This window comes from Primulina eburnea, chromosome 12, assembly GCF_022965805.1.
Source record: "Primulina eburnea isolate SZY01 chromosome 12, ASM2296580v1, whole genome shotgun sequence".
NCBI lineage: Eukaryota > Viridiplantae > Streptophyta > Magnoliopsida > Lamiales > Gesneriaceae > Primulina > Primulina eburnea.
Genome location: NC_133112.1, coordinates 8,311,330 through 8,335,072, shown reverse-complemented (window position 1 = coordinate 8,335,072; position 23,743 = coordinate 8,311,330). Strand labels below are relative to the sequence as shown.

At 40.2% G+C, this 23,743-nt stretch overlaps 4 protein-coding genes across 7 annotated transcripts; 2 read left to right on the top strand and 2 right to left on the bottom strand.

Annotated features, from left to right (window-relative positions):
- The first annotated feature begins 990 nt into the window (after window positions 1–990).
- On the top strand, window positions 991–16,880 carry LOC140807087 (probable magnesium transporter NIPA9). 4 transcript variants are annotated; one of them, XM_073163764.1, is made up of 10 exons: window positions 991–1,063; window positions 11,604–11,842; window positions 13,924–14,022; window positions 14,199–14,256; window positions 14,593–14,681; window positions 15,440–15,496; window positions 15,599–15,657; window positions 15,735–15,855; window positions 15,987–16,135; window positions 16,424–16,880. In XM_073163764.1, exons 2-10 carry the CDS (start codon window positions 11,732–11,734, stop codon window positions 16,623–16,625), a joined length of 945 nt encoding a protein of 314 aa, XP_073019865.1. In that variant the 5' UTR covers window positions 991–1,063; window positions 11,604–11,731; the 3' UTR covers window positions 16,626–16,880. The 4 variants fall into 4 exon arrangements, with proteins under 4 accessions (XP_073019865.1, XP_073019864.1, XP_073019863.1 ...); XM_073163762.1 differs by having other exon boundaries at window positions 993–1,063; window positions 14,127–14,256; window positions 16,424–16,878; XM_073163763.1 differs by lacking the exon at window positions 15,440–15,496 and having other exon boundaries at window positions 14,127–14,256.
- On the top strand, window positions 1,524–6,764 carry LOC140806618 (uncharacterized). The gene has a single exon (XM_073163176.1). It carries the CDS (start codon window positions 1,524–1,526, stop codon window positions 6,762–6,764), a length of 5,241 nt encoding a protein of 1,746 aa, XP_073019277.1.
- On the bottom strand, window positions 7,411–10,729 carry LOC140806617 (uncharacterized). Its single transcript, XM_073163175.1, has 4 exons — window positions 8,948–10,729; window positions 8,569–8,853; window positions 8,274–8,476; window positions 7,411–8,187 (listed from the first exon to the last, which is right to left on the bottom strand). The coding sequence occupies exons 1-4, from the start codon at window positions 9,876–9,878 to the stop codon at window positions 7,669–7,671; spliced, it is 1,938 nt and encodes a 645-aa protein (XP_073019276.1). The 5' UTR covers window positions 9,879–10,729; the 3' UTR covers window positions 7,411–7,668.
- A 281-nt stretch (window positions 16,881–17,161) lies between the features above and the next one.
- On the bottom strand, window positions 17,162–19,383 carry LOC140807088 (cytokinin riboside 5'-monophosphate phosphoribohydrolase LOG8-like). The gene is made up of 7 exons (XM_073163766.1): window positions 18,912–19,383; window positions 18,427–18,524; window positions 18,312–18,342; window positions 17,886–17,985; window positions 17,699–17,769; window positions 17,480–17,623; window positions 17,162–17,386 (listed from the first exon to the last, which is right to left on the bottom strand). The coding sequence occupies exons 1-7, from the start codon at window positions 19,017–19,019 to the stop codon at window positions 17,300–17,302; spliced, it is 639 nt and encodes a 212-aa protein (XP_073019867.1). The 5' UTR covers window positions 19,020–19,383; the 3' UTR covers window positions 17,162–17,299.
- Between the last annotated feature and the right edge of the window lie 4,360 nt (window positions 19,384–23,743).

The following is a 23,743-nucleotide window of genomic DNA, read 5'->3' as shown; positions in this document are numbered from 1 at the left end:
TCTGATAGAGTAAGGTTCCTAGTAATTTTCCCCAATTTTTCTCAAGCAAAAACTACTCAAAGCTTGTGTTTATTTGATTGCAATTTGCAACTTTACATGCACAATTTTGCTAATTTTGAATGTGAAAAAGAAAGTTAAATAAATTTTGCGAATTTGTATGAATAAATGTAGTTACTTATAACGAAAATGAAATTTTATTAGAAGTTGAATTATCATGCACGAAGTATTTCATGCGATTAAATAGAGTCGTCTTTATTAGGCCTGCCTAAACATTATTACTCGTAGGGCGCCATCAGAATTCATTTCATTCAAGAAAATAAAATGCTAATCCAATTTAAAACTTAAAAGTCAAAAACCTATTATGAGATTGTCTCGCATGTCAAATTTGTGAGACGAGTCTCTTATCCGACTTGATCCACGAATTTTATTTTTTTTAATGTCAAAATATTATTTTTCATTCCAACTATGAACCGAGTCGACCTGTTTCATGGATATAAATATTTGAATTATCTCACAAAAGACCTGCTTAAACATATTAGTGTTATATTTGGGCTAGCCTTTATATATAAATATTATTTTGATATGCTGCCCATCAATCGTGTATATTTTTGTGTTCATCAATGAGATGACACTCATCCATCGGATATGATGATCTTATCAAAATTATATATTTAGTATGTTAGCATCACATAATCGATAGACACAAATATGAGCATGGTTGGTGGATAACATAACAAAACCATATATATATATATATATATATATATATATATATATATATATATATATATATATATATATATATATATATAGTTTTGATATCCTACACACCTATCGTATATATTTTTGTGAGCACCGATATAAAATAATATTTTTTTTAATAAATTAAATCGAAACGAGAACGGATTGTTATATTAAACGTGTCAACTCGACTTGTATCATCGAATCTAGAAATTAGACGATCTCAGAGTTATAGTAATAATATTTATATAAAACAGATATGCGAATAATCCCCCAAGACTGAGGGGAGATCTCTGGCTCCAACAATCCCAGAAAATTTTTCGTCTCTCGGTGATACCCCATGGAAGACAGGCCCATCTTACGGCCCCATTATGGAAGACAGGCCCAGTAAAGGCCCTATTCTCCCTGGCTCATCCCTAGCCCAAGTGGAAAATAAGCCCACCAAGGGCCCTAGCCCAAATGGAAGACAGGCCCACTAAGGGCCCAGGTATTCTCCTATAAATACCAGGTTTGGGTGTTCAGTTTATTCATTCACTATATTGTTTTCAGCAGCACCCTTAGCTGCTCCCCCCATATATCCTCAGTCACTGACTTGAGCGTCGGAGGGGCTACGCCAGGACACCCTCCTGGCCCCCTCTTAACGATCTTCTTTGTTATTTCAGGCTCAGGGTAATTTCCAAACCCGCGTCTGGATTAGTGACACTTGCTGGGAGCGGACCCTAAATTTCCCGTGAGTATCACTTGGCGCCGTCTGTGGGAACAATCTGAGTTGAGACGTAGAGATGGTAGGCAAGAGAGGAAGCAGAAGAGTTAACTCAGCGTCATCGCGTCCTCAGAGGGGACCCGAACCGTCTCATGTTGAGGCGAGGCAGGAACAACCTCGTCAAGAGACAAGAACTGAGCAGCCCCGTCACGAGACGAGGGTTGAGCAAACCCGTCCTAATGAGAACGTGGGAAACTTGACCTTGGAACAGTTGGGCCAATTCATCGCCCGTACAGTAGATGAGGCCATGAGGAGGAACCAAGAGTCTATGAGTGCTGGGGAACGGGCTCATCGTCAGGAGCGTGAGGAAAATGTTGAAGTCCACCAGAGCAGGGTTGAAGAGACGCAACCACCTCAGAGTGGAGAAATTAGTGAGATGGGGGAGATGTGGAAGGAGATACAGAGATTGAGGGAGCAGGTGGGAAGCAGGGCGCCGGTACCCAAGAGAGGAAGCCCTTTTTCACTAGCCATCTTGGAGGAAGGGCTCCCTCCGAATTTCCGACAATCAAACGTTGGAGAGTATGACGGACATACAGACCCTGAGGAACACTTGGGGAGATTTGAGAATGCGGCTCTGTTGCACCAATATTCGGACGGAGTCAGGTGCAGGGTGTTTCTGGGCACGTTGGTGAGGTCAGCCCAGCAATGGTTTAATACCCTGCAGCCCAACTCCATACGGTCGTTCGAAGATTTCTCTGCAGCCTTCTTGCACCGATTTGCCAGCAGCAAGAGGCATCAAAAGAACTATTTGAGTCTATTTGTGATGAAACAACAAGAGGCTGAAACATTGCGGTACTTTGTCCAGCGCTTCAACACTGCAGCACTAGAAATACCAGCGGCTACCCCGGACATCATGATAAGCGCCTTTACCCAAGGGCTGAGGGGGGGAGAATTCTTCAAATCGCTGGTCAAGAAGCCTCCGTCGAGCTATGATGACTTGTTAGCTCGGGCGGAGAAATATGTAAACTTGGAGGATGCTCAACGATACAGGAGGATGGAAAACCGGCCCGGAGGAAGTAGGGTGGAGGGAGCCGAGAGAGGTGGAAAGAAGAGGGGTGCAGGGGAAAGAGATGAGGACAGAACCAAAGGTAGAGGACAATTCTCATCACATGTTCCTATGAATAGGAGTCGGGATAAGGTGATGGAGGTGAGGGAGTCGGGGGAGAGAGGGGAGAAGTCGCAGAGGGTTGAGAGCAATGCTCGACCTCCGCCGCAGGGTAGACAAGAAGGATCCTCGTCCAGGAGTGAACTGAGATCTCGCCCATCTTCTAGGCGGGGTCGAGGCCCTCCATGGATACATCAAAGGATCGAAGAGCCGAGAAGAGAAGGGCGGGGTCAGGATGCTCCTCGGGAACCTGTCGAACCGAGGAGGAGAGCAGATGGAGATAACCACCCCACAAGAGGAATGATTCATATGATCTCGGGGGGTGCTACTGATGGGGATTCCGGGCGAGCGCGGAAGGCGCATGGGAGGAGGTTGGAGAATTTTGAAATATCGAGGAGTGCGAACTTACCCCAGGATCCTGTCATCAGTTTTGGACCGGATGACCTCCGAGGCGTTGTGGCTCCTCATAATGATGCCTTGGTGGTGACAGCCACCGTTGCCAATTACGATGTGGCACGAATTTTTATTGATAATGGAAGCTCTGTTAATATCCTGTTCAAGAGCACCCTGGATCAGATGAATGTGGATGGATTTGAGTTCGAGCCGATCTCCACTCCTCTATATGGATTTGCAGGACATGCCATCCCGCCGCTCGGTCAAATTGTCCTTCCTCTATCTTTGGGACATGAGCCTCGGCGGGTAACGAAGATGACAACCTTTACTGTGGTGGACACCCCATCCGCTTACAATGGAATTCTTGGGCGACCAGCCCTCAAGGATTTCAGAGCTGTAGCGTCCACCTATCATCAGAAGTTGAAGTTTCCTGTAGGGAGGGAGGTTGGAGTCTTATGTGGGGACCAGAAAGTCGCTCGTCGATGTTATGAGGGGATAGTGAAAGAAGAGGGGAAGAGGGCACGTGTGGAGGTCAATATGATTAGAAGGGGGCGAAGTGGGTTGCCCGTGGTAAGGAGGGAGGTTCATGAGGTGATGGATGAGAAGCCGGAGATCGTGACATTGGGGCCTGACAAGAAAACTCTAAGAATAGCCCCTGACCTTGACCCAGAGGTAAGGGAAAAACTTATTACTTGTTTACAAGCTAATCTCAACAGGTTCGCTTGGTCTGCCCAAGAGCTCACAGGGACGAGTCCAGAGGTAGCAGAACATCGGTTAAACATCTTACCGAATTCTCGTCCCGTGAAACAGAAGAAAAGACACTTCGGGCCCGAGAAAGATATAGTTATAAAAAAGGAGGTGGGAGAGTTGCTCAGTGCCGGGCACATTCGAGAGGTACAATTTCCTACTTGGCTCTCGAATGTCGTTCTTGTTCCGAAAAGTTCAGGAAAATGGAGGATGTGTGTGGACTTCAGAGATCTCAACAAGGCATGTCCTAAAGATTGTTATCCCTTGCCGCGGATAGATCAGTTGGTGGACTCCACAGCCGGACATCAGTATTTGTGCATGCTGGATGCTTATCAGGGGTACCATCAAATCCCCTTGGCCATGGAGGATCAAGATAAAGTAAGTTTCATTACCTCTGAAGGAACTTTCTGTTACGTGGTCATGCCCTTCGGACTCAAAAATGCTGGAGCCACGTATCAGCGGTTGATGGATAAAGTCTTTTCTAAGCAGGTGGGGAGGAATGTGGAAGTGTATGTGGATGACATCATGGTAAAGTCTAAGGATTCGACCCTGCTCATACCTGACCTAGTGGAGACATTTTCCACCCTCAGGTCATATGGGATGAAGCTGAACCCTCAAAAGTGTATATTTGGGGTGAAGAGTGGGAAGTTTCTGGGCTATATGGTGACAGAGAGGGGGATTGAGGCTAACCCCGAGAAAGTTCAAGCCATCCAGAGTATGGTCTCCCCTCGGGGGCCCAAAGATGTTCAGCAGTTGACAGGGAGGATTGCTGCGCTGGCACGTTTTATCTCAAGGTCCGCCCACAGGAGCTTACCTTTCTTCCGGACCTTGCGAAAAGCAAAAAAATTTGAATGGGGGCCGGATTGTGAGAAGGCTTTCACAGAATTGAAGGAGTACCTGGCCGAGCTTCCCGTCCTGGCCAAACCGGCAACGGGTGAGCCTTTATGGGTATATTTATCTGCCACTGAAGGGGCTGTGAGTTCAGTCCTTGTTAAGCTGGATAGATCGGTTCAGCAGCCGGTGTATTATGTTTCGCATGCTCTCAAAGGAGCCGAGATCCGATACTCCGGGTTGGAAAAATTGGCTTTGGCTTTGGTAATGACAGCCAGACGCTTGAGGCCTTACTTCTTATCTCATCCGATTGTGGTGCTCACGAACAGCCCATTGGGCAGAATTCTAACTCATTCGGATATGTCTGGCCGCTTGATCAAGTGGACCACTGAGCTAGGGGAGTATGACATCCAGTATGAGCCAAGAACATCTATCAAAGCACAAGCCTTAGCTGATTTTCTAGCTGAGACTGTGCATCTTGAAAATGAGGACCCTTGGAAAGTATATGTTGATGGTTCATCTTCTAAAGAGGGGAGCGGGGTAGGAGTGGTACTGATTTCACCAGCTGGGGAGGAAGTGAAGTTGGCAGTTAGGTTGGACTTTCGAGCATCCAACAATGAGGCAGAATATGAGGCTGTGTTGGCGGGACTGCGAGCAGCCAGAAATGTAGGAGCTACCCGGGTACTTATTTTTTCTGACTCACAGTTGGTAGCGCAACAGATGAAGGGAATGTATGATGTGAAAGATGAGAAACTTATTGAGTATGCTCAAGAAGTGGACAGAGTCAGAGAGAAATTCACGGAGATTACATTTGAACAGATTCCCAGGAAAGAAAATGAGAAGGCAGACACTCTAGCCAAAATGGCTGGGACAATGGGGAGTTGGAAGACTAGAGATGTGGTATTTCAAATTGAACTCACACCTCAAACGAGTTCACCCGCAGTTGAACAGGAGGAGGAGGATTGGAGAACCGCAATAACTGATTATTTGAAAGAAGGAAAGCTTCCCGATGACCCTCGCGAAGCTCGTAAGTTGAAGATGAAATGTTCACGTTATGTGATGGTCGGAGATGTGTTGTTTAAAACATCTTTTGCAGGACCGCTTCTTCGATGTTTGAGTTATACCGAGGCTGATTATGTGCTCCGAGAGGTTCACGAGGGATGTTGTGGAAATCATCTAGGGGCTTATGCATTGGCGAGGAAAGTGATGCTCGCCGGTTATTCTTGGCCCTCGATACTGTATGATGCTCAAGAGTTAGTGATGTCTTGTGATAGTTGTCAACGTCATGCCCGATTGCATCACCGGCCAGCGGCCATGATGAAGACTGTCACGGCCGCATGTCCTTTTGACCAGTGGGGAATGGATATTGTGGGACCTTTTCCTACAGCTCCTGCTCAGAAGAAATTTCTTTTGGTAGCGGTTGACTATTTCTCCAAATGGGTGGAGGCAGAACCGTTGGCCAGAATCACTGAGAATGACGTCATGAAGTTCTTGTGGAAGAATATAGTATGCAGATACGGGGTACCCAGGAGACTGATATCCGATAATGGGAGACAGTTCCAAGGGGCCAAGATCCAAGCTTGGTGTAAGGAGATGAAGATCCAACAGGTCTTTACCTCTGTAGCTTACCCGCAGAGTAATGGCCAGGTAGAGGTGACTAATCGGACGCTGGTGCAGGGTCTGAAAGTTCGACTGGGCAAAGCTAAAGGCAATTGGGTGGATGAGCTACCAAGTGTCTTATGGGCATACCGAACCACTCCGAGAGAAGGAACCAAAGAAACTCCTTTCGGTTTGGTTTATGGTACTGAAGCAGTGCTCCCGGCTGAGGTCGGGTTGGAATCGGCAAGGGTGATGCTTTATGACGAGGATAATGGTGCGAGACGTGCTACTGACCTTGATCTGTTGGAGGGAAAGAGAGAGTCTGCCAGCATTCAACTGGAAGCCTATAAGAACCGCATTGCACAGTCTTATAATCGGAGAGTCGTGCAGAGAAACTTTCAAGTGGGTGATTTGGTCCTAAGGAAGGTGCAAGAAGAGCAGAGGGGAAAACTGGACCCAAAGTGGGAGGGTCCCTTCAAGGTGGTCGAGAGACTGAGCTCTGGAGCCTATTACTTGGAGAATACGCAAGGCAAAGCTTTGAAAAGGCCTTGGAATGCTTATCACCTCAGAAAATATTATTCTTGATTCTGTCATTGATGTATTTTATTTCCTGAATTTTCCTATGTAATCTATTGGAATTCAATAAAATCAAGTTCTTCCCTTTAGTTCATGAATGTTGTTATATTGTGAGAGTGATAAAATAATTCTATTTTCCTACTAAGGCATCGCCTAGTAGAGGGGTTCGAGGGTGGAAGTGTTGAATCTTTATTTTCCTACTAAGGCATCGCCTAGTAGAGGAGTTAGAGGGTGAGAGTGTTGATTTTTATTTTCCTGCTAAGGTGTCACCTAGCAGAGGAGTTAGAGGGTTGGGGCGTTGAATTTCTATTTTTCCTGCTAAGGTGTCACCTAGCAGAGGAGTTAGAGGGTTGGGGCGTTGAATTTCTATTTTTCCTGCTAAGGTGTCACCTAGCAGAGGAGTTAGAGGGTGAGAGTGTTGATTTTTATTTTCCTGCTAAGGTGTCACCTAGCAGAGGAGTTAGAGGGTGAGGGTGTGGATTTTTATTTTCCTACTAAGGCATCACCTAGTAGAGGAGTTAGAGGGTGAAGGTGTTAAATTTTATTTTCCTGCTAAGGTGTCACCTGGCGGGGGAGTTAGAGTGTGTTGATTTTATTTTCCTGCTCAGGTGTCACCTAGCAGAGGAGTTAGAGTGTGGTGACGTTAAAATTTTATTTTCCTGTTGGGATGTCACTTAGCAGATGAGTTAGAGGGTGGAGATTTTATTTGCCCTAGCGGGTTAATAGTATCAGAGACAAACTCATGAGAAGCAGTAAATTCAAATGCAAAATACCCAAGGTTGCATAAACAAAACGAGTTCGTACATGTCAAAAGTGCGCAAAAGGAAATAGCCAAATGTAAACGTCCCAAAAGTCGCATAATCCTATGGAAAATAAAATAATGCAGAAAATAACATAAATAAAGGAGCTCAATCTAGGAATCGGGGGGGAGACTCGATATGAAGCTCTCGAAGTCGATAAAGTCAGTAGGGGCGCCTGGCGGAGGATATCCCTGAGCATGGAAAAGGCCGACTGCACCCTCGAAGCCCACCCCCAGGTAGTGAAAAGCTTTCGGGCCACAGATCTCGACAAATTCTTCGGATTTGAGAAATTCCTCTTTGAAGGAGGAAACTTCTGCAGCGTGTCGCACCTTGGCATCTTCGAGCTCAGCTTGTGAATCCTTTAAATCTGTCTTTAACTTCTGGATGTCTTTAGCTTGGTCTTCTGTCAGTCGCTGGAGCTCGTGTTTCTCTTTCAGAAGCTCTTGTTTTTCCTTCAGAAACTCGTCACCCCGAGCTTGGGACTCCGAAAGCTCCTTAGCGTGTGTCGCTTTCATCTCATCGATAGTAGCTTGGAGCTGTTCACTAAGAGCCATGCCCTCGCGCAAGTCTTGGCAAGCAGTAGATCGAGTGGCGTTGGCACGCTCCACCAACTCCCCTATGTACATCATGCCCTGGATAAATAGACAAGAGTGAAAAGATGACAAGTAAATCATACATGTATTAGACATTAATCTAAAGAATAGAAAGAGAAATATACCTCAGTGATGCTGCTGCATGTCCGGCGAGTGAGGTCAGACCACCCCAGTGAATTAATGAATGTTGCATCCGCTTCGGAAGGAAGCTGATACATTATCTTTTGAGCCAGCTGAGTAGGACCTCGCCCCACAATGGCTGTAGCTGATGTGTATAGAGGATGTACCCCTGATGCAGGAGGGGGCTCCTCATCGGACTCAGATCCTTCTGGAGAAGAGACCGACACTACTGAGATCTCTGAAATCTTGCGTTTACCATGATGGGGGACTGACGGGCTACAACAGACACCTTTTGTTTACCGGACGGAGGAGGGGACTTGGTGCGAGGAGGTGGAGAGGAGGCTCGCTTTGGGGCAGAGGAGGAGGAGCCCGTCTTCTTCTTCTTCACAGCAGCAGTAGGGGAGCTAGCGGACTTCTGCGCAGTAGTAGAGCAGGAACCTGTTTTCTTTTTCTCAGCGACAGAACAATCTCTTTTTGTGCCCGCCGTGACTGTCGGGGTAATGGACTTCTGGGGTGCTGATGAGGAACCCCCGGCCTTTGTCTTGGAGAGCTCACGGAGAAATAGGGCGTTCATGACTCTAGTACCTGCAAGCAGAGACAAAGAACCAAATGAGAATGTTATCAAGTAACATAATAAACGAAAGAAAAACAAGAAGTATGAAAGGGCGAGAATATCTACCAGCATCCTCCTTCAGCTTAATTTTCGCGGGACTTAACCCGACGTGGCACAGGAGATCTTCAGATAGAAGTTGGGGGATGCTAAAGCATCGGTCTCCTAATACACTCATTATGTGTAGATAATCCTTATCTTTCTTATAATCCTTTGAAAGCTCAGGCTTAGTGAAGTTAGGGCACCAATCAGTGGAACAAGTCAGTTCTTCCGGTGGCTGGATAAAGAAAAAGTATTTTTTCCAGTCCTTCACATGACTAGGAGCCCCATCGAAAAGCTTGCGGTTAGACCGGGAAATCACATAGAAGGGTCCCTCTTTTGACTTGGCTAAGACAAGGAAGTAGGAGAAGGTAGTGCAACTTAAAGGAAGATCTAAAGCCCGGAATAACACGATGAGGCAGCATATTGAGCGGAGAGCATTGGGAGTGAGTAAACCTAAATGCATCTTATAATAATTGCTCAGCTTCTGAAGGAAATCATCTAGTGGAAAGCGCAGACCTGCATCGAAATGGTGCTGGAAGAATGTGTAACAACCCTTGGGAGCTAAATAGGGACGGTCGTCGGGGGTAGGAATTATGATCTGGTGAGAAGAGGGAATATGCCACATAGTCCTAATTTTGGGTTCGCTACCGAAAGGGATGTGGGATGACAGATGACCATACCACAAGTTGTCTGCATTAGATATGTTCATTTGTTGGGTTACATGGCGAATCTCCTTACCAGGGCGGCTATGAGTGACGACTTCTACCTCAGGGGTAAATTCAGGATCTTCTAAGGAATTCCTAGACTCGCTAGACCTCTTGGAACCGCTCGCGGAAGTAGACTCAGAATTACTCGCGGAAGTAGACTCAGAACCGCTCGCGGAAGTAGACTCAGAATTACTCGCGGAATCAGACTCGGAATTGCTCGAAGAACTAAACTCGGCAGCATAGGAAGACATTTTCTAAGGACAACTGAGCAAATAAAAAAGAATACTAACCCCGACGTAGCGTGGAAAGGTACACAAGGGACAAGACCGAGAGCTGCTGGGCGAGACGCGTGCGGGGCGAGCGCTCTTGGGCGAGACTCGGGCGCGGTGGGGCGAGAGCGCTCGGGCGCTGCTGGGCGAGGCTCGGGCGCTGCTGGGCGAGACTCGGGCGCTGTGGGGCGAGAGCGCTCGGGCGCTGTGGGCGAGACGCGGGCGTGCGGGGCGAGAGCTGCTGGGCGGGACTCGGGCGTGTGGGGCGAGAGCTGTTGGGCGAGACGCCGAGCGCTCTTGGGCGAGACTCGGGCGCGGTGGGGCGAGAGCGCTCGGGCGCTGCTGGGCGAGACTCGGGCGCTGTGGGGCGAGAGCGCTCGGGCGCTGTGGGCGAGACGCGGGCGTGTGAGGCGAGGGCTGGAGGGCGAGGCGCTGGGCGGTGGTTGGGCGAGAGTGTGGGCGAGACTGGGTGTTGGGGCGAGGCGCTGGGCGGTGGTTGGGCGAGAGTTTGGGCGAGATGCTGGGGCAGGAGGGCGAGGCACTGGGCGGTGGTTGGGCGAGAGTTTGGGCGAGACTGCGATCTCTCGGCGGGGCTGTGAGGCGAAGGTGAGGCGCTGTTGGGCGAGATGCTGGGGCAGGAGGGCGAGGCGATGGGCGGTGGTTGGCGAGACTGGGTGTTTGGGCGAGGCGTTGGGCGGTGGTGGGGCGAGAGTGATGGGCGGTGGTCGGCGAGGGTGATGTCGCGCGAGGGCAAGGGCGGAACTAGGTGCAGCCGAGCGAAGACGCGTGGTTACTAGGCGAAGAAAATTTGTAGAATGAAGCGTGAAGGGAATTCTGAGGGGGAATAGTAGTAATAAAGTGAGAGAGAAGTCATATTTATAAAGAAAGCCAAGGACCAAATCTTTTCTTCCTGAACAGGATTGCGATTTGATATCTTTCACTTGGAGCAGGATTGCGATTTGATATCTTTCCTTTCAGAGCAAGATTGCGATATGATTTAATTTGCGATATGATTTAATTTGCTTCCAAATTTTTGGAGACTGACGAGAACGGCAGAAAGAAAATGCACGCCCTCACCCTTGCGAGTGGTTGTTTCTGAAAAAATTATGGGGGCGTTGCCCCCACACCCCCACGACCTGACCGGGCAGGTCGATCCCCGTGTTAGCGGTGAACATCATTCGTTAACGGCAAACAAAATTAATTTTTCTGTCACGGTCCGTCCTCATCGCCGATAAACCAAGGACAACACAACTAATCGAACTTTGAACCTACGATTCAGTTCGACTTGGGAGGGGGAGACTGGTGATACCCCATGGAAGACAGGCCCATCTTACGGCCCCATTATGGAAGACAGGCCCAGTAAAGGCCCTATTCTCCCTGGCTCATCCCTAGCCCAAGTGGAAAATAAGCCCACCAAGGGCCCTAGCCCAAATGGAAGACAGACCCACTAAGGGCCCAGGTATTCTCCTATAAATACCAGGTTTGGGTGTTCAGTTTATTCATTCACTATATTGTTTTCAGCAGCACCCTTAGCTGCTCCCCCCATATATCCTCAGTCACTGACTTGAGCGTCGGAAGGGCTACGCCAGGACACCCTCCTGGCCCCCTCTTAACGATCTTCTTTGTTATTTCAGGCTCAGGGTAATTTCCAAACCCACGTCTGGATTAGTGACACTTGCTGGGAGCGGACCCTAAATTTCCCGTGAGTATCACTCAGGAAATCATATAAGCCTTGCACTCACAGAGAAAAAGTAAAACCGTACAAGAGTTTACTGTTTATAGTATTAAAGAAACACACGCACGCGGTCTATCGCACGCGGTGTTGAGTGATAGATATGTGGGAATGTGTTTTCTTAACGGTGGTCGCCACTGCGGGAAACAACATCGGCAAGGTCCTACAGAAAAAGGGCACTCTCATTCTCCCACCTCTGTCATTCAAGCTCAAGGTATTTGGTTTTGTTTTCTTGGATTTTTGTTTGCATGTATTTGGTGTTAATTTGTGGGATTTGATAATGGCCTTTGTTTTATGTGAATCTTGGGCACATTTAATCTCTCTGTTTTTGTTAATGTGATTAGTTATTGCTTTGACCCTTCAAAGGTTTTTGTTTTTTTTCTTCAAGGAGGGCTTGAAAGGTTGTCTCTTTCTGGCTGGTTGCACTTATATTCTATTTATCATGGTCCGACTTCGTGTTTAATTCTCTGTAGTCGGGGTGATTTGTTTCCTCAAGATCGGTCTACTTCTTTATGGGAAATCTTGGATGACTTTGTTTTGATCTGTTCAGGTATAGATTTTGATGAGTAAGCTCACGCTATATATTGGGAAAGATATGGGGTTTGTAGCCAATCGATTATTTTTCTCTGGGCTTAAATTCTAAGTTTGAGTCGCAACGAGTGAACTAGCTCAATCTAAATATAGGACTCAGAGTGTTCCATGCTGTGATCCTTTGCCAAATCGTATTCGAATTCTTTTTAAGCTTATGCACACTGGTTTATGGATTTGTGGTACTCGTCAATGACTCTGAAAATAACAAGTCTTGTTGGTCAAATAGAGTAGTATGTCGCAAAGTCTCTGGTTTCTTTTAAGTAGGAAAAGGATAACTTGGAAAGAAATTCGTATCTAATTAGAATGCGGCAGTTTCTGCGTGAGGAGATAACAGAAAGCAAGTATACATTTGTATGCTTTGATTCGATGAGCAGACTACCTAGGTGTTACCAGGGGTTACTTAGTAATATGATTAGCAGCATTTTTGGACTGTGAATCAGGTGTCATAAATTCCATTCTCAAGGTGTTAAGCTGTTTTTTTTTTGTCAATGCTAGAAATTGAATTCTCATGTTGGCAATTGTAAACAGTGTGGAAGCCATATATCTCTACAATAGTGCTATATTGTCCACTTTGGGCAAAAACCCTCGTAGATTTGTTTTTGGATTTTACCCAAAAGACATCATACAAATGTAGATATCATCCGACTTATAAGCTCATGGTCTTCCTCGTATATTTTCAATATGGGACTTTGGTTGTATTTTCAACAATCTTCCCCTCAAACAAAAGGACGGTCATTCTCTCATGGTCCCAGCATCCCCTCAATCCCATCCGTCCAACCTTTCGACAACTCCTCTCCACTGCGTTGGGAGCGTATAGCTTACGTGAAACACTTGGAGCACCGTCTGCCTCAATCTCATCACATATTTATTGAGAGTCCACTTGAACAATCCTCTCCTCTCGAGCTAGTTTTTGGGGTTGAGTTAGGTCCAAATCTCAATATTAACATAGTATCAAAGCCAGGTTCCACCATTATGTGTTGGACTATTCATAGTTGGGCCACCCATTATGCCCATAGTTAGGTCATTTGTAAACTTCACGCTCTATATGTTCATTCTTGGGCGTGAGAGGGTGTGTTAGTTGTTCCACATCAGTTAGATAAATTCCTAGGAAGTTGCATATATGGACTTGGACAAACCTCTCATCTTGAGCTAGTTTTTAGGGTTGAGGTAGGTCTGAGTCTCAATCTTAATTCTTAACAAGCCCTCATCTCCTTTGTTTGAGTATCCGAGTATTTCACTCTCATAGTTTGATCTCATCATGGCTCTGATACCATTTGTTGTATAATGTAAGCCACATATCTCCACAATTGTATGATATTATCTATTTTGGGCATAAATCCTCGTAAATTTTTTTTTAACTTTACCCAAAAGACCTCATACCAATATCCTCCAACTTATAAGCTTATGGTCTTCCTCATGTATTTCTAATGTGAGACTTTGATTGCATTCTCAACAAGTAGTTTTCATTTGCATGTTGGCCCTTGTTGATGCTTCTTATTGCAAAATAAAATGTGCTTCGACTATATGTTTCTTGCCCTTTATCCTTCTGGCTCTCATTATTCATCTTCTCCTTGTTTTTTCCTTCTATTGGCATAACGTTAACAACATCGTTAGTCTCTACCTTGGAGGGGAGAAATATGAATTTTCAGCTGTATATAAAACTAAAATTGAAGCATGTGTGCCAAAATGTTTACATTTTTGCAGGTGATAAGGACGTATGTTTCCAATAAACCTTGGGTTGTTGGGTTTCTCATGGATGTTCTTGGAGCGTTCTTGATGCTACTGGCACTATCTCAAGCACCTGTATGTGCTACGCTTTATATGACATTAATTGCGTTCACTATTAATTAATGTGCTCTCTTATTGGCCATCATATTGATTGGATTCAGAAAATTTGTGTGTGACAGGTATCAGTTATTCAACCTATTTCTGGTTGCGGACTTGCTATCCTCTCAGTTTTTTCTCATTTTTATTTGAAGGAGATGATGAATGCAATTGACTGGATTGGAATCACATTGGCCTGCATTGGAACTATAGGTAGTGTAAGTTCATTGGGACGCGGACTTCTCATGTACTTGTATTAATTTTGGTATCTCATTGTATATTTGCAATGTGAGTTCCTTATTTCCAGACACTCGGTGTCAGACTCAAGAATTCCATGTAGAGGGGAACGACTCAGAGGAATGTTTAGAAGAAAATGTACTTGTGAAATTTTATATTATTTTTTTCCGCTTGCGGGGTGGTGGTTGCGGCCTGGGCAGGCGCTGCACCTTCCTTGCCCCATTGCGTATCCCATGATTACAAGAGAAATTCCCTAAATATGTTTCTACTCGGCCTTTCTCTGGTTTTATATTAGTTCATCTTGTGGTGCAGGAATCGGTGTGGGAGGAGAGGAGCAAAAGGCATCTTCAATCTCAGTTTTTCATTTACCATGGCTGGCATTTGTGGTTGCGATCTCGTTTGTAAGTATCGTACCTTATATGAATTTCTGAACCACATTTGAATACTTGATATTTTAAAAAGATTATGCTAATTATTGTGATTCAGTTAGAGCGGTTTCCTACAAATTCACTATCCAAATATACACACCTATTTATAAATGTGGTGGTTGCATTAAAAATCATGGGAGAATAGTAAGACTTGTCGCTCTTTGGGTATATGTGTTAACGTAGCCTTGTGGATGAGCCATGTAATTTTCTTCATTGTCTCCTTCTTTCACTTTGCTCTTTGTACTCAAAATTTAGAAATACCTTGTTGGATGTTATAAAAATAGTGCAATTTAATAGGGTCATGCAATTTGTTGTTCATCGATTCAAACTATAGTTGTGTAGTGCAAGAGTTTATGATATGAACATATAAGTGCCTATTTAATATAATTTATTGATGGTAGTATGATATCGTTGCTTTGTTATGTTTCTTTGATCCTTCTCTAAGAAGAAAAATAATTTGAAATCGTATGATAAAAGTTATTCTGGGATAATTTCCTTAAACTTTTAGTTGCCTTTGAATTGAAGGATTTGAGGGGATTTGATTTCAAATCTACATCTCAAATCCATTGTTGTATGCACTTGGATCAAAATTGTAATGAAATATTTGAATACATATTTGTTTTAATTGCAAATTCACTCTCTAACCTAATCATTTGAAATCCAAATCTTTAAAATCCACAAATCCAAATCTTTTGGTCCAAACACAACTTTAATGTTTTGATAAAGAATAGGTACTTCTTAATGGGTGGCTTCGTGTGTACAGACGCCAAAGAAGAGAACAAGAATTGGTATGTTTTGAATATTTCTGCTGGTAACGCTACAATATCGTAGTGACAAACACGAGCTGTCTCAAGAACTTGATTTATGTCCTGTCGCATTTTGCTACACAGATGCAATATGAAGTCATCGAGGAAATAATATATGGCTTGGAATCCGGCAGTTTATTCGGGTATATGGTTACTCCCTGACTGTAGAACAAGTGTACTCGTATTCTTGTTTTTTCTCTCTCACAGAAGTTATTTTCAGGATTGCATCAGTCGTATCAAAGATGGGATTTGTGTTTGTGGAGCAGGAATTTTCCAAGTTAATGCTTCCCATCTGCATTTCAATTGGCATTTTCTGCAGCGCGTCTGGATTTGTCGTCCAGGTAATGTAAAAGTTGATTTGATCGAGTGTTCGCGTGGCTTTATATTTGGACAAAATCATTGTGAGACAAAGTTGTTAGATTTTGGTGCCTGTGCTTCCAAGATCACAATGTCATGTAACCGTTTCGAACAGACCCGTGGTTTGAAGAATGGGAGGGCAATTGTCGTATCTACTTGTGCAGCGGTTGCTTCAATCGTGACCGGTGTACTCGCTGGTATTCTTGTTTTAGGGGAACGATTGCCTTCAGCACCAGTAGCTCGTTTCTTGCTTCTAATTGGATGGTACCAATCTACAATTTTCTTTCCTTACCCTTTCCATCTGTTTAATATATTCGCAGCCATTAACCATTTTGTTTACCAAAATGTATTCGTGTTCCTTTTCATATCTCCCAACATAATCATTAATTTTAACTCAGTTTTTCATTAGCTTCCAAAATATTTAATATTATGTTGTATTCTGATTTAAAATAACATGTTCCAAATCACAAATTTATTTCTATGTTATGACCAGACAGTAGAATCACCGGAAATGGAAATTCTTTAGCTTTATCTGGTTATTTACAAACGCAGGTTATTCATCATAATCGGTGTAATCCTACTGGTAACATCAACGAGACTGATACAACACCTTCCGAGGCCACGGCGATCTCTTGCACGTAGCGGCATGGAACATAATTTTGGCACGCGTATATGGGACACAAATCCGAGTGCTGTTATACAAGCCAGCACGCTGCATCACTTACTATCGCCTACCTCGAAAACAAAAGCTTGATCATATTCAAGAAAAGAAATGCTAACATCATGGGATGACTCGAGGATCTTCCGAATGTGAATACTTCGGTGGCCCTATAGCTTATACTTGATCGATTCTTTGACAGTATACAGTTCCTTGCATGATTTGTTCGGATTATCCTATGTTGGATAAGTCTATAACAGAACTGCCATACAATATGTGTTTGACAAATATTAGCATGTTTAAAACATGTGTCGAAATGAATCGAGTCGTTCAGCTACAAATGCATATACGTCTGTGAATCACGATCACGCATGCAAATGATAAATGTAAATATTGGAATTTTCGAATTTTTGATCTCCTTGGCATGTTTTATGCATTTTCGAAGAACACGTAAATAGAACAACATACTACAATCCTGCGGATTCAACTGGATGTGAGTGGGTGCGGTGTTGCGTCGGAGCCATAAATATCTGAATTTTAGCAATTTCGGCATGATACAGTATCACCCTATGATAATGTATCACCACAATTCAAGCTTGTGTTTTCCACTTACTATGTTGGAAAGATATATTACCAACTCAATGTTACAGTCTTAAAACTTGTTAACAGTATCCTTTCATGCAAAACATGAAAGGAAACAGATATCATGCAATAAATCATGAATTGCTCCCACGGGAATATAATGCCTACCACAAACAAGATTTTCATTATTATTTTCTTACAGATGTGTAACTACCCAATTGCTCCATTTTCCAGCTTTCGTGCGGGGCTACATGGTCGTTGTAAGGAGCGAATTGCTGCGAAATTCCAAAGCGCCAAAATTAATTCTAACAGAAGCATCAGTGATGCAAATAACTTGAGAGTGTTATATACAGTTCAAATTTGAGTACCTCCATCTTAGTTAAAAGCTCGTTGGCAGTAGGAGCAGAAATAACTATGTGCCGAGCACCTGGTTTTATGAAGCCTTCTTCAACACCTTTGTCGAATAAATTGAGCAACAAGTCATAGTAACCATCTACATTTAGCAAACCAACCTGTACAAAAGCAACACATATCAACAAGTAATAAAAAATTCACTCGTTTTCTTTGAATAAAGATAGATGCATCACCGGTTTTTTATGAATTCCGAGTTGTGCCCATGTTATCATTTCCATAGTCTCTTCCATGGTTCCGTATCCTCCTAGAAATTTCAAGATGCAGACACAGACACACATGTTTATAAATAATATTTCTTAAAAAACAAAACAAATTTACTGGGAAAAAAGATATTTATGCTTTCTTTTATTGTACATTTACCAGGGAGGGAAATGAATGCTTCAGCCTCTTTAGCCATTTCAGCTTTACGCTCGTGCATATCTGAAACGATTCTCACATCTCCAACGGTTCCGCCGGATATCTGTCAATATAACTCAAATACAGTACCTCATCAGGAAATAAATAGAGAAATAAAAAGTACAAATACAATAAGGTCCCCTATGAGGATTTGGAATATCAAACTGGATAGTTAAATAGACAATGGTGCAAGATTGCAAGTCTTATTCAATTTGCAACATAGCCTCTGTATGACTTGGTCTAAATAAAGCCAGACAACCCTCAGAGTCCCAAAACTTGACCAGAAAGTCCTAGCAATCTTGATTGCTCAGTGAAATATCGGACAAACAAAACAAACATGTTAGTACAAAGTCCATTACAAAGAAGCTGTAAAATCTAATGCAAATATACCTCAAAGGGAACTAGAGCTTTGGGAATAACTCTGCATAACAAAAAACCGGGTCAAGGATTTCTTACAGCATAGAAGATCATGCGCGTTTTAAGTCATTTTTCCTAGAAAACTTACCCAAGAACATGGCAACCACCATCAAAGACGCTTTGAGAAATTAACCCCATCAGCCCGACACTTCCACCACCATACACCAAGTCTATCTTCCTATTTACCTGCAACCACGAACCATTCAAAGAGTACACAACTCTTTCACATAACAAGCATATAATCAAATGGAACAGCATGAAGATCATTTAATACATTTCAAGCTTGGACTCTACATTTTTTCTTAAAAAAACATGAGAATCCCAATGCCACAACGAAGGAAAACCACTTGTATAAACAAATATAATTCTTGAGAAACACATCAAGAGTCATTGAAAAGCTCTAATCAATAAAGTACAAGAATCCCATTCTTCCTAAAGAAAAAATTCATCCCAAAAGTCAAAACCTTGACTGAAAACCAAGGAAAATTAGCAAGTCAATTGCAGCCAACAAATATTAAGATTCAACAAAAAGAGAGAATCTTTTTTTCCCCATGAAAGGTAAAAGGCACCAACCAGTTCATTTCCCAAGTCATTAGCAGCATCACTAAAGACTTTCCTGTGTCCAGGCTGACTTCCACAAAATACACAAATTTTCTTGAACTTGCTACCCATGCTGTCCATTCAATCCACAGTAATTCACACTAATCAATTCAATCACCCCTCTTACAGTCACTAAAATCAAATATAAATCGATGATAATTCAATCTTCACAAGTAAATTATAATGACACTTCACAAAAAATGAACAAAAAGATCGAAGGGTCGGGACGAATTAACATAAAGACAATATGAGCATCTCTTGATTCAATGAAAAATATCAGTTTGGATCACAAAAATCAATAGACATTCAGATTTTGCGGCAGTTTTTGCCAGTGTGTGTGTGTGTTTTTCCGCAGACTCGCATATATTGATACATATGATTGAAGGAAAATAGAGAAGCGGCCAGAAAAGGAAAGCCAGAAGCTCTCTCATTGGTCATTTTATACCCGCTTGTACACATGTGTTTCATTATTTCAGGTTGTATTTATTTATATTTATAAATTAAAATATATATTGGATCGTCCCAAGAACTCCATTTTTCTTAACGAAAACTTTTATTAAACGATATCACAGCTTAATTTTGTGAGACAGATCTCGAATTTACACGAATTATAGAATTTTATATCAAAATATTATTTTTTTTATTTTTTTAATTGTAAATATGGATCAGATCGACTTTTTTCATATGTTTATATTATTTATTTCACATCTAATTTTCTTCTCTTACTATGTATAACTTTCATTTCGTTTTCCAATTATTTTTTCATGAAAATTGTTTTTATTTAATATAATTTACAAATGATTGGTTTCACATATTTTATGAATGTGTAATATGTTATATTGAACTTATAGTTCTATTCATTTATATTTAATTTTGATACAATATTTACAGATTATAATTATATATTTTACTTTTAAAATAGTAAATTTTGTTCAATTATATTTGTGTAAATACAAACAAAAAAAAATGTTGTTCGTTTGTACCTGTGTACCTGTTTCAGCCAATGTAACAAGGGTTAATTAGGGAAATATCCCTCTGACACGTCTTTTCTTGTGCTTCAGAATTCAGACCCCACCACACAAATTTTCTTATGTTTTATTTTTGTCTCAACTCCCTATGAGTTTATGCCTACCTAAATACCACAATACCCTCACATATGTTTGTAAGAAAGGTAGGGCACGCAAAAAGACCCGAATCTCGTCTTTAAAAAAATCCGACCCGGACCGATTAATGTATGGACAGAGATCGGGAAAGTAATGTATCCGATTCTCGAGCCGACCTCATTTTTTTAAAAAAATATTATAATATTATTAACACATTAGGTTAAAAGATTGTCATTTTAAATAAAATAATATTGGGTCAAATCTCATATAGAAATTGATTACCATATTTAGAAATTTAGCACATAGATACAATTTTAAGGTGTAAATTAAATTGTTAATTAATTCATCCAAATAAAAAAATCACATATATAAATATTATAATTCAAATAAATTATACAAAATAAAAAATAAATTATCGTTATTTTCTCATTTCAGCCTAAATTTAGAAGAGTAGAAGAACCACGTTGTTTTTCCCACCTTCTATGTATCGCGATATCCTCTCTCTATACGAGAGGATCCCGAACCTTCGGGTCTCGATATTATTAGGTACGAGATTGAGAGGAAAAAAAAAATAATTTTGACTCTTATCGGGATGAAAATCGGGTAGAGGATTACGGGACGGTCTCGACCCGATTCCACCCATATATGAATGTACGGTGGGGGCTCTGAAAAAACTTAATGATCGATCGACATTTTTGGATCTTGAAAGACTAATCATTTCTCAGTAATTGACAAACAAAATGGGGAAATAAGGGTTGTTTTACGATGAGAGATTCAGAAGAAAAAATCGAAAAAAGTTAGGAAGGAGAAGAGATCGATCAATAGTTATTGTGTGTCTGTCTAATTGGAGTGTATTAGTTCTAGACTTTTAATTATTTTTATGGAGTTTATAAGTCTAGAGGTAGTCAATTTAAAATTTTATATGCTCTATAAAAGTTGTGGTATTCAATGTGAACTTTTGTAGAATTTTAAAAAGTCATGTGATATTAAAACTTGACTTTTAAAAACTCTACAAAAGTCTATAGGTATTCAAAATGTCAATAGACTTTTAATGACTCCATGAAATTCTATTAAGTACAAAATTAAAGTATAAGGTACCACAATAAAATGTCAAAAAAGTTTTTAATTCAACTTAATAATTTGAATGTTATTTTAATTGAAAAATCTCTCAAATTCACATACTCAATACAAACACTAAATTTTCATTATTTTCTCATCCACATATTTTTTCTTTTATTTGTACTTTTTAAAAACATATTTTTTTTATTGCTAACAATAGTTTAAGATCAACATTATTGAGATCGTTCATTTTATTTTTAGAATTTCAATCATAAAATATGTGTGTGTGTGTGTATAATGTGTGTGATTAATACATAAATTTTAGAATTTTATCAACACACATATATAAGAATAACTATAATAAATTAAATATATTAAAGTCAATTCTTTTGCTATTTTTTCTCTCTATCCTTTTGTTTGGAAGAATGGAAGTTTTTCTTATTGGTTAGTAAAATTTGTAAATCCAGAATTTGTCCTCTCTTAATAAATTTGCAAGTTTTCCTAAATTTTTTTTATAAATTTACACTAATTACAAATATCTTAACATACTTATTATTTATTTTCAGGAACAAATAATTGTCGTGTTTATTTTTTTTTGTTTGACATATTGTCAAAAACAAAATTGATATATTTTTATACAAAATTTATTTATTTAAAATGAATGAAATTATTTTCAATTTGGTTATTTATTAATATTGGAAATTATTATTATTTATTTAAAAATATTAATTATTTAAATAAACATGTTGAATTGACTTGAATAATTGAAGTTTAATTGCAATAAATTTAGTACTGACTTATTTGTTGTCTTTCGTAAAATCAGCATGTAAAAAATATTATATTGAGATAGAGAAATATTTGAAATAAATAAAATTTATCCACGTTCAATTATTAGTTCAAATAAATTAAAAAAATTGGAATAATAAATTATAAAATAAATAAGTTCTATGAAAAAGTTTAAAAATATCAATAAAAGTCATACAAAATAAATCTACAAGACTCTGTGAAATTTTTTAGAAATCTGTGAAATTCGATAGAAATCTATGAACATTATAAAAATTTATTATTTAAAAAAGTCAGCAAATATCTGAAATGAATACATTCTCCTAAAGTTACTAGGATGCTTTTGTCATTCATTGAATTTGTTGTAGGGTTTTGAGCCTATTTTTGTTGTTTTCAAAACAAAAACCCATCTTTTGGATTTTGCTAAAGAAGAATACGAGTTTTGTTTTTTGTTCGATTGTTTAAAAATTCTGTAAAATTATATTTTGTAGAAAGTTTTCGTCTGTGCAAATAGATAATTTCACTTTTTAAAACCATACTTAAAATATTTGATACATATCATGCAAAACTTAGTATCATGTAAACGTATCTTAGTATTAATTATACCTAAATAGGTGAAGATAGTGATTTTTTTTAAAAAAATTTAGTATCAATGAAACTTTTAGGACTATGATTGCATAATCGGGCACTCCATTCAAAACGCGAGTAGATAAATATTAGACATAAGTTTGCAAAATTTTATGCCAGAGAATATGATACTATAACACGACTTCATTTATGCTAATCACCCGAACATCAAATATATTTTCAAACAAAATATGGATATCAAATAGGCCAAACCATGTATCTGATATCTCAATTTAGATACATTATAGGTTAAATTAAGTATTTATTTGTTCGATGGTTAGTGGGAAACATGTTTTTTTGTACTAAATCACATGAATAATTCATCATAATATAGCTTCAAAAGGAACTCTAATAGGACTTCATTTAGTGACCAATCGAACATCAAGTGTGTTTTCAAACAAAAAATGGGTAATCGAATAAGCCAAATCAGGTTTTTGATATCCCAACTATGTACGTTAAATTTAGTACTTACTCGTATTTGATAGTAAAAAATCTGTTTTTTTTTTTTGTATTAAATCACATTAATACTTCATCATAATACATCTTCAATAGAAACTCCAACATTACTTCATTTATGATGACCACTTAAACATCATATGTATTTTCAAACAAAATATGGGTATAAAATAGGTCAAATCATGTATCCAATATCTCAATTAAGATACCTTATAGGTTAAATTAAGTATTTACTCATCTTACGTGGTTAGTGGGAAACATTTTTTTAAATTAAATCACATGAATACTTCATCCTCATGCATCTTTAATGAAAACTCCAACAATACATCGTTTATGGTGACCACTCGAACATCAAATGTATTTTCAAACAAAATATGAGTATCAAATGAGTCAAACATGTATTTGATATCTCAATTTAGATGCTTTGTCGGTTAAATTAAATACTTATTCTTATTCGATGGTGAGTGAGGAACATGTTTATTTTTTGTATTAAAGCACATGAATACTTTATCCTTTGCATATTCAATGAAACATCCAATTTGACTACATTTATAGTGACCACTCAAATATCAAATGTATTTTCATACAATATAAGGCATAATTTGTTACACATGATAGGATAAACATGTGATATATAATATAATGATAGGTTAAGGATAAATAAGATATAGGATATTATATTTAATGTTTGGTATGATTTTAATAAGAGTGATTAAATTTATATATTAGATTGTAATGACAAAATTAACCTTATCACAATAAATTTTATAATTTTAA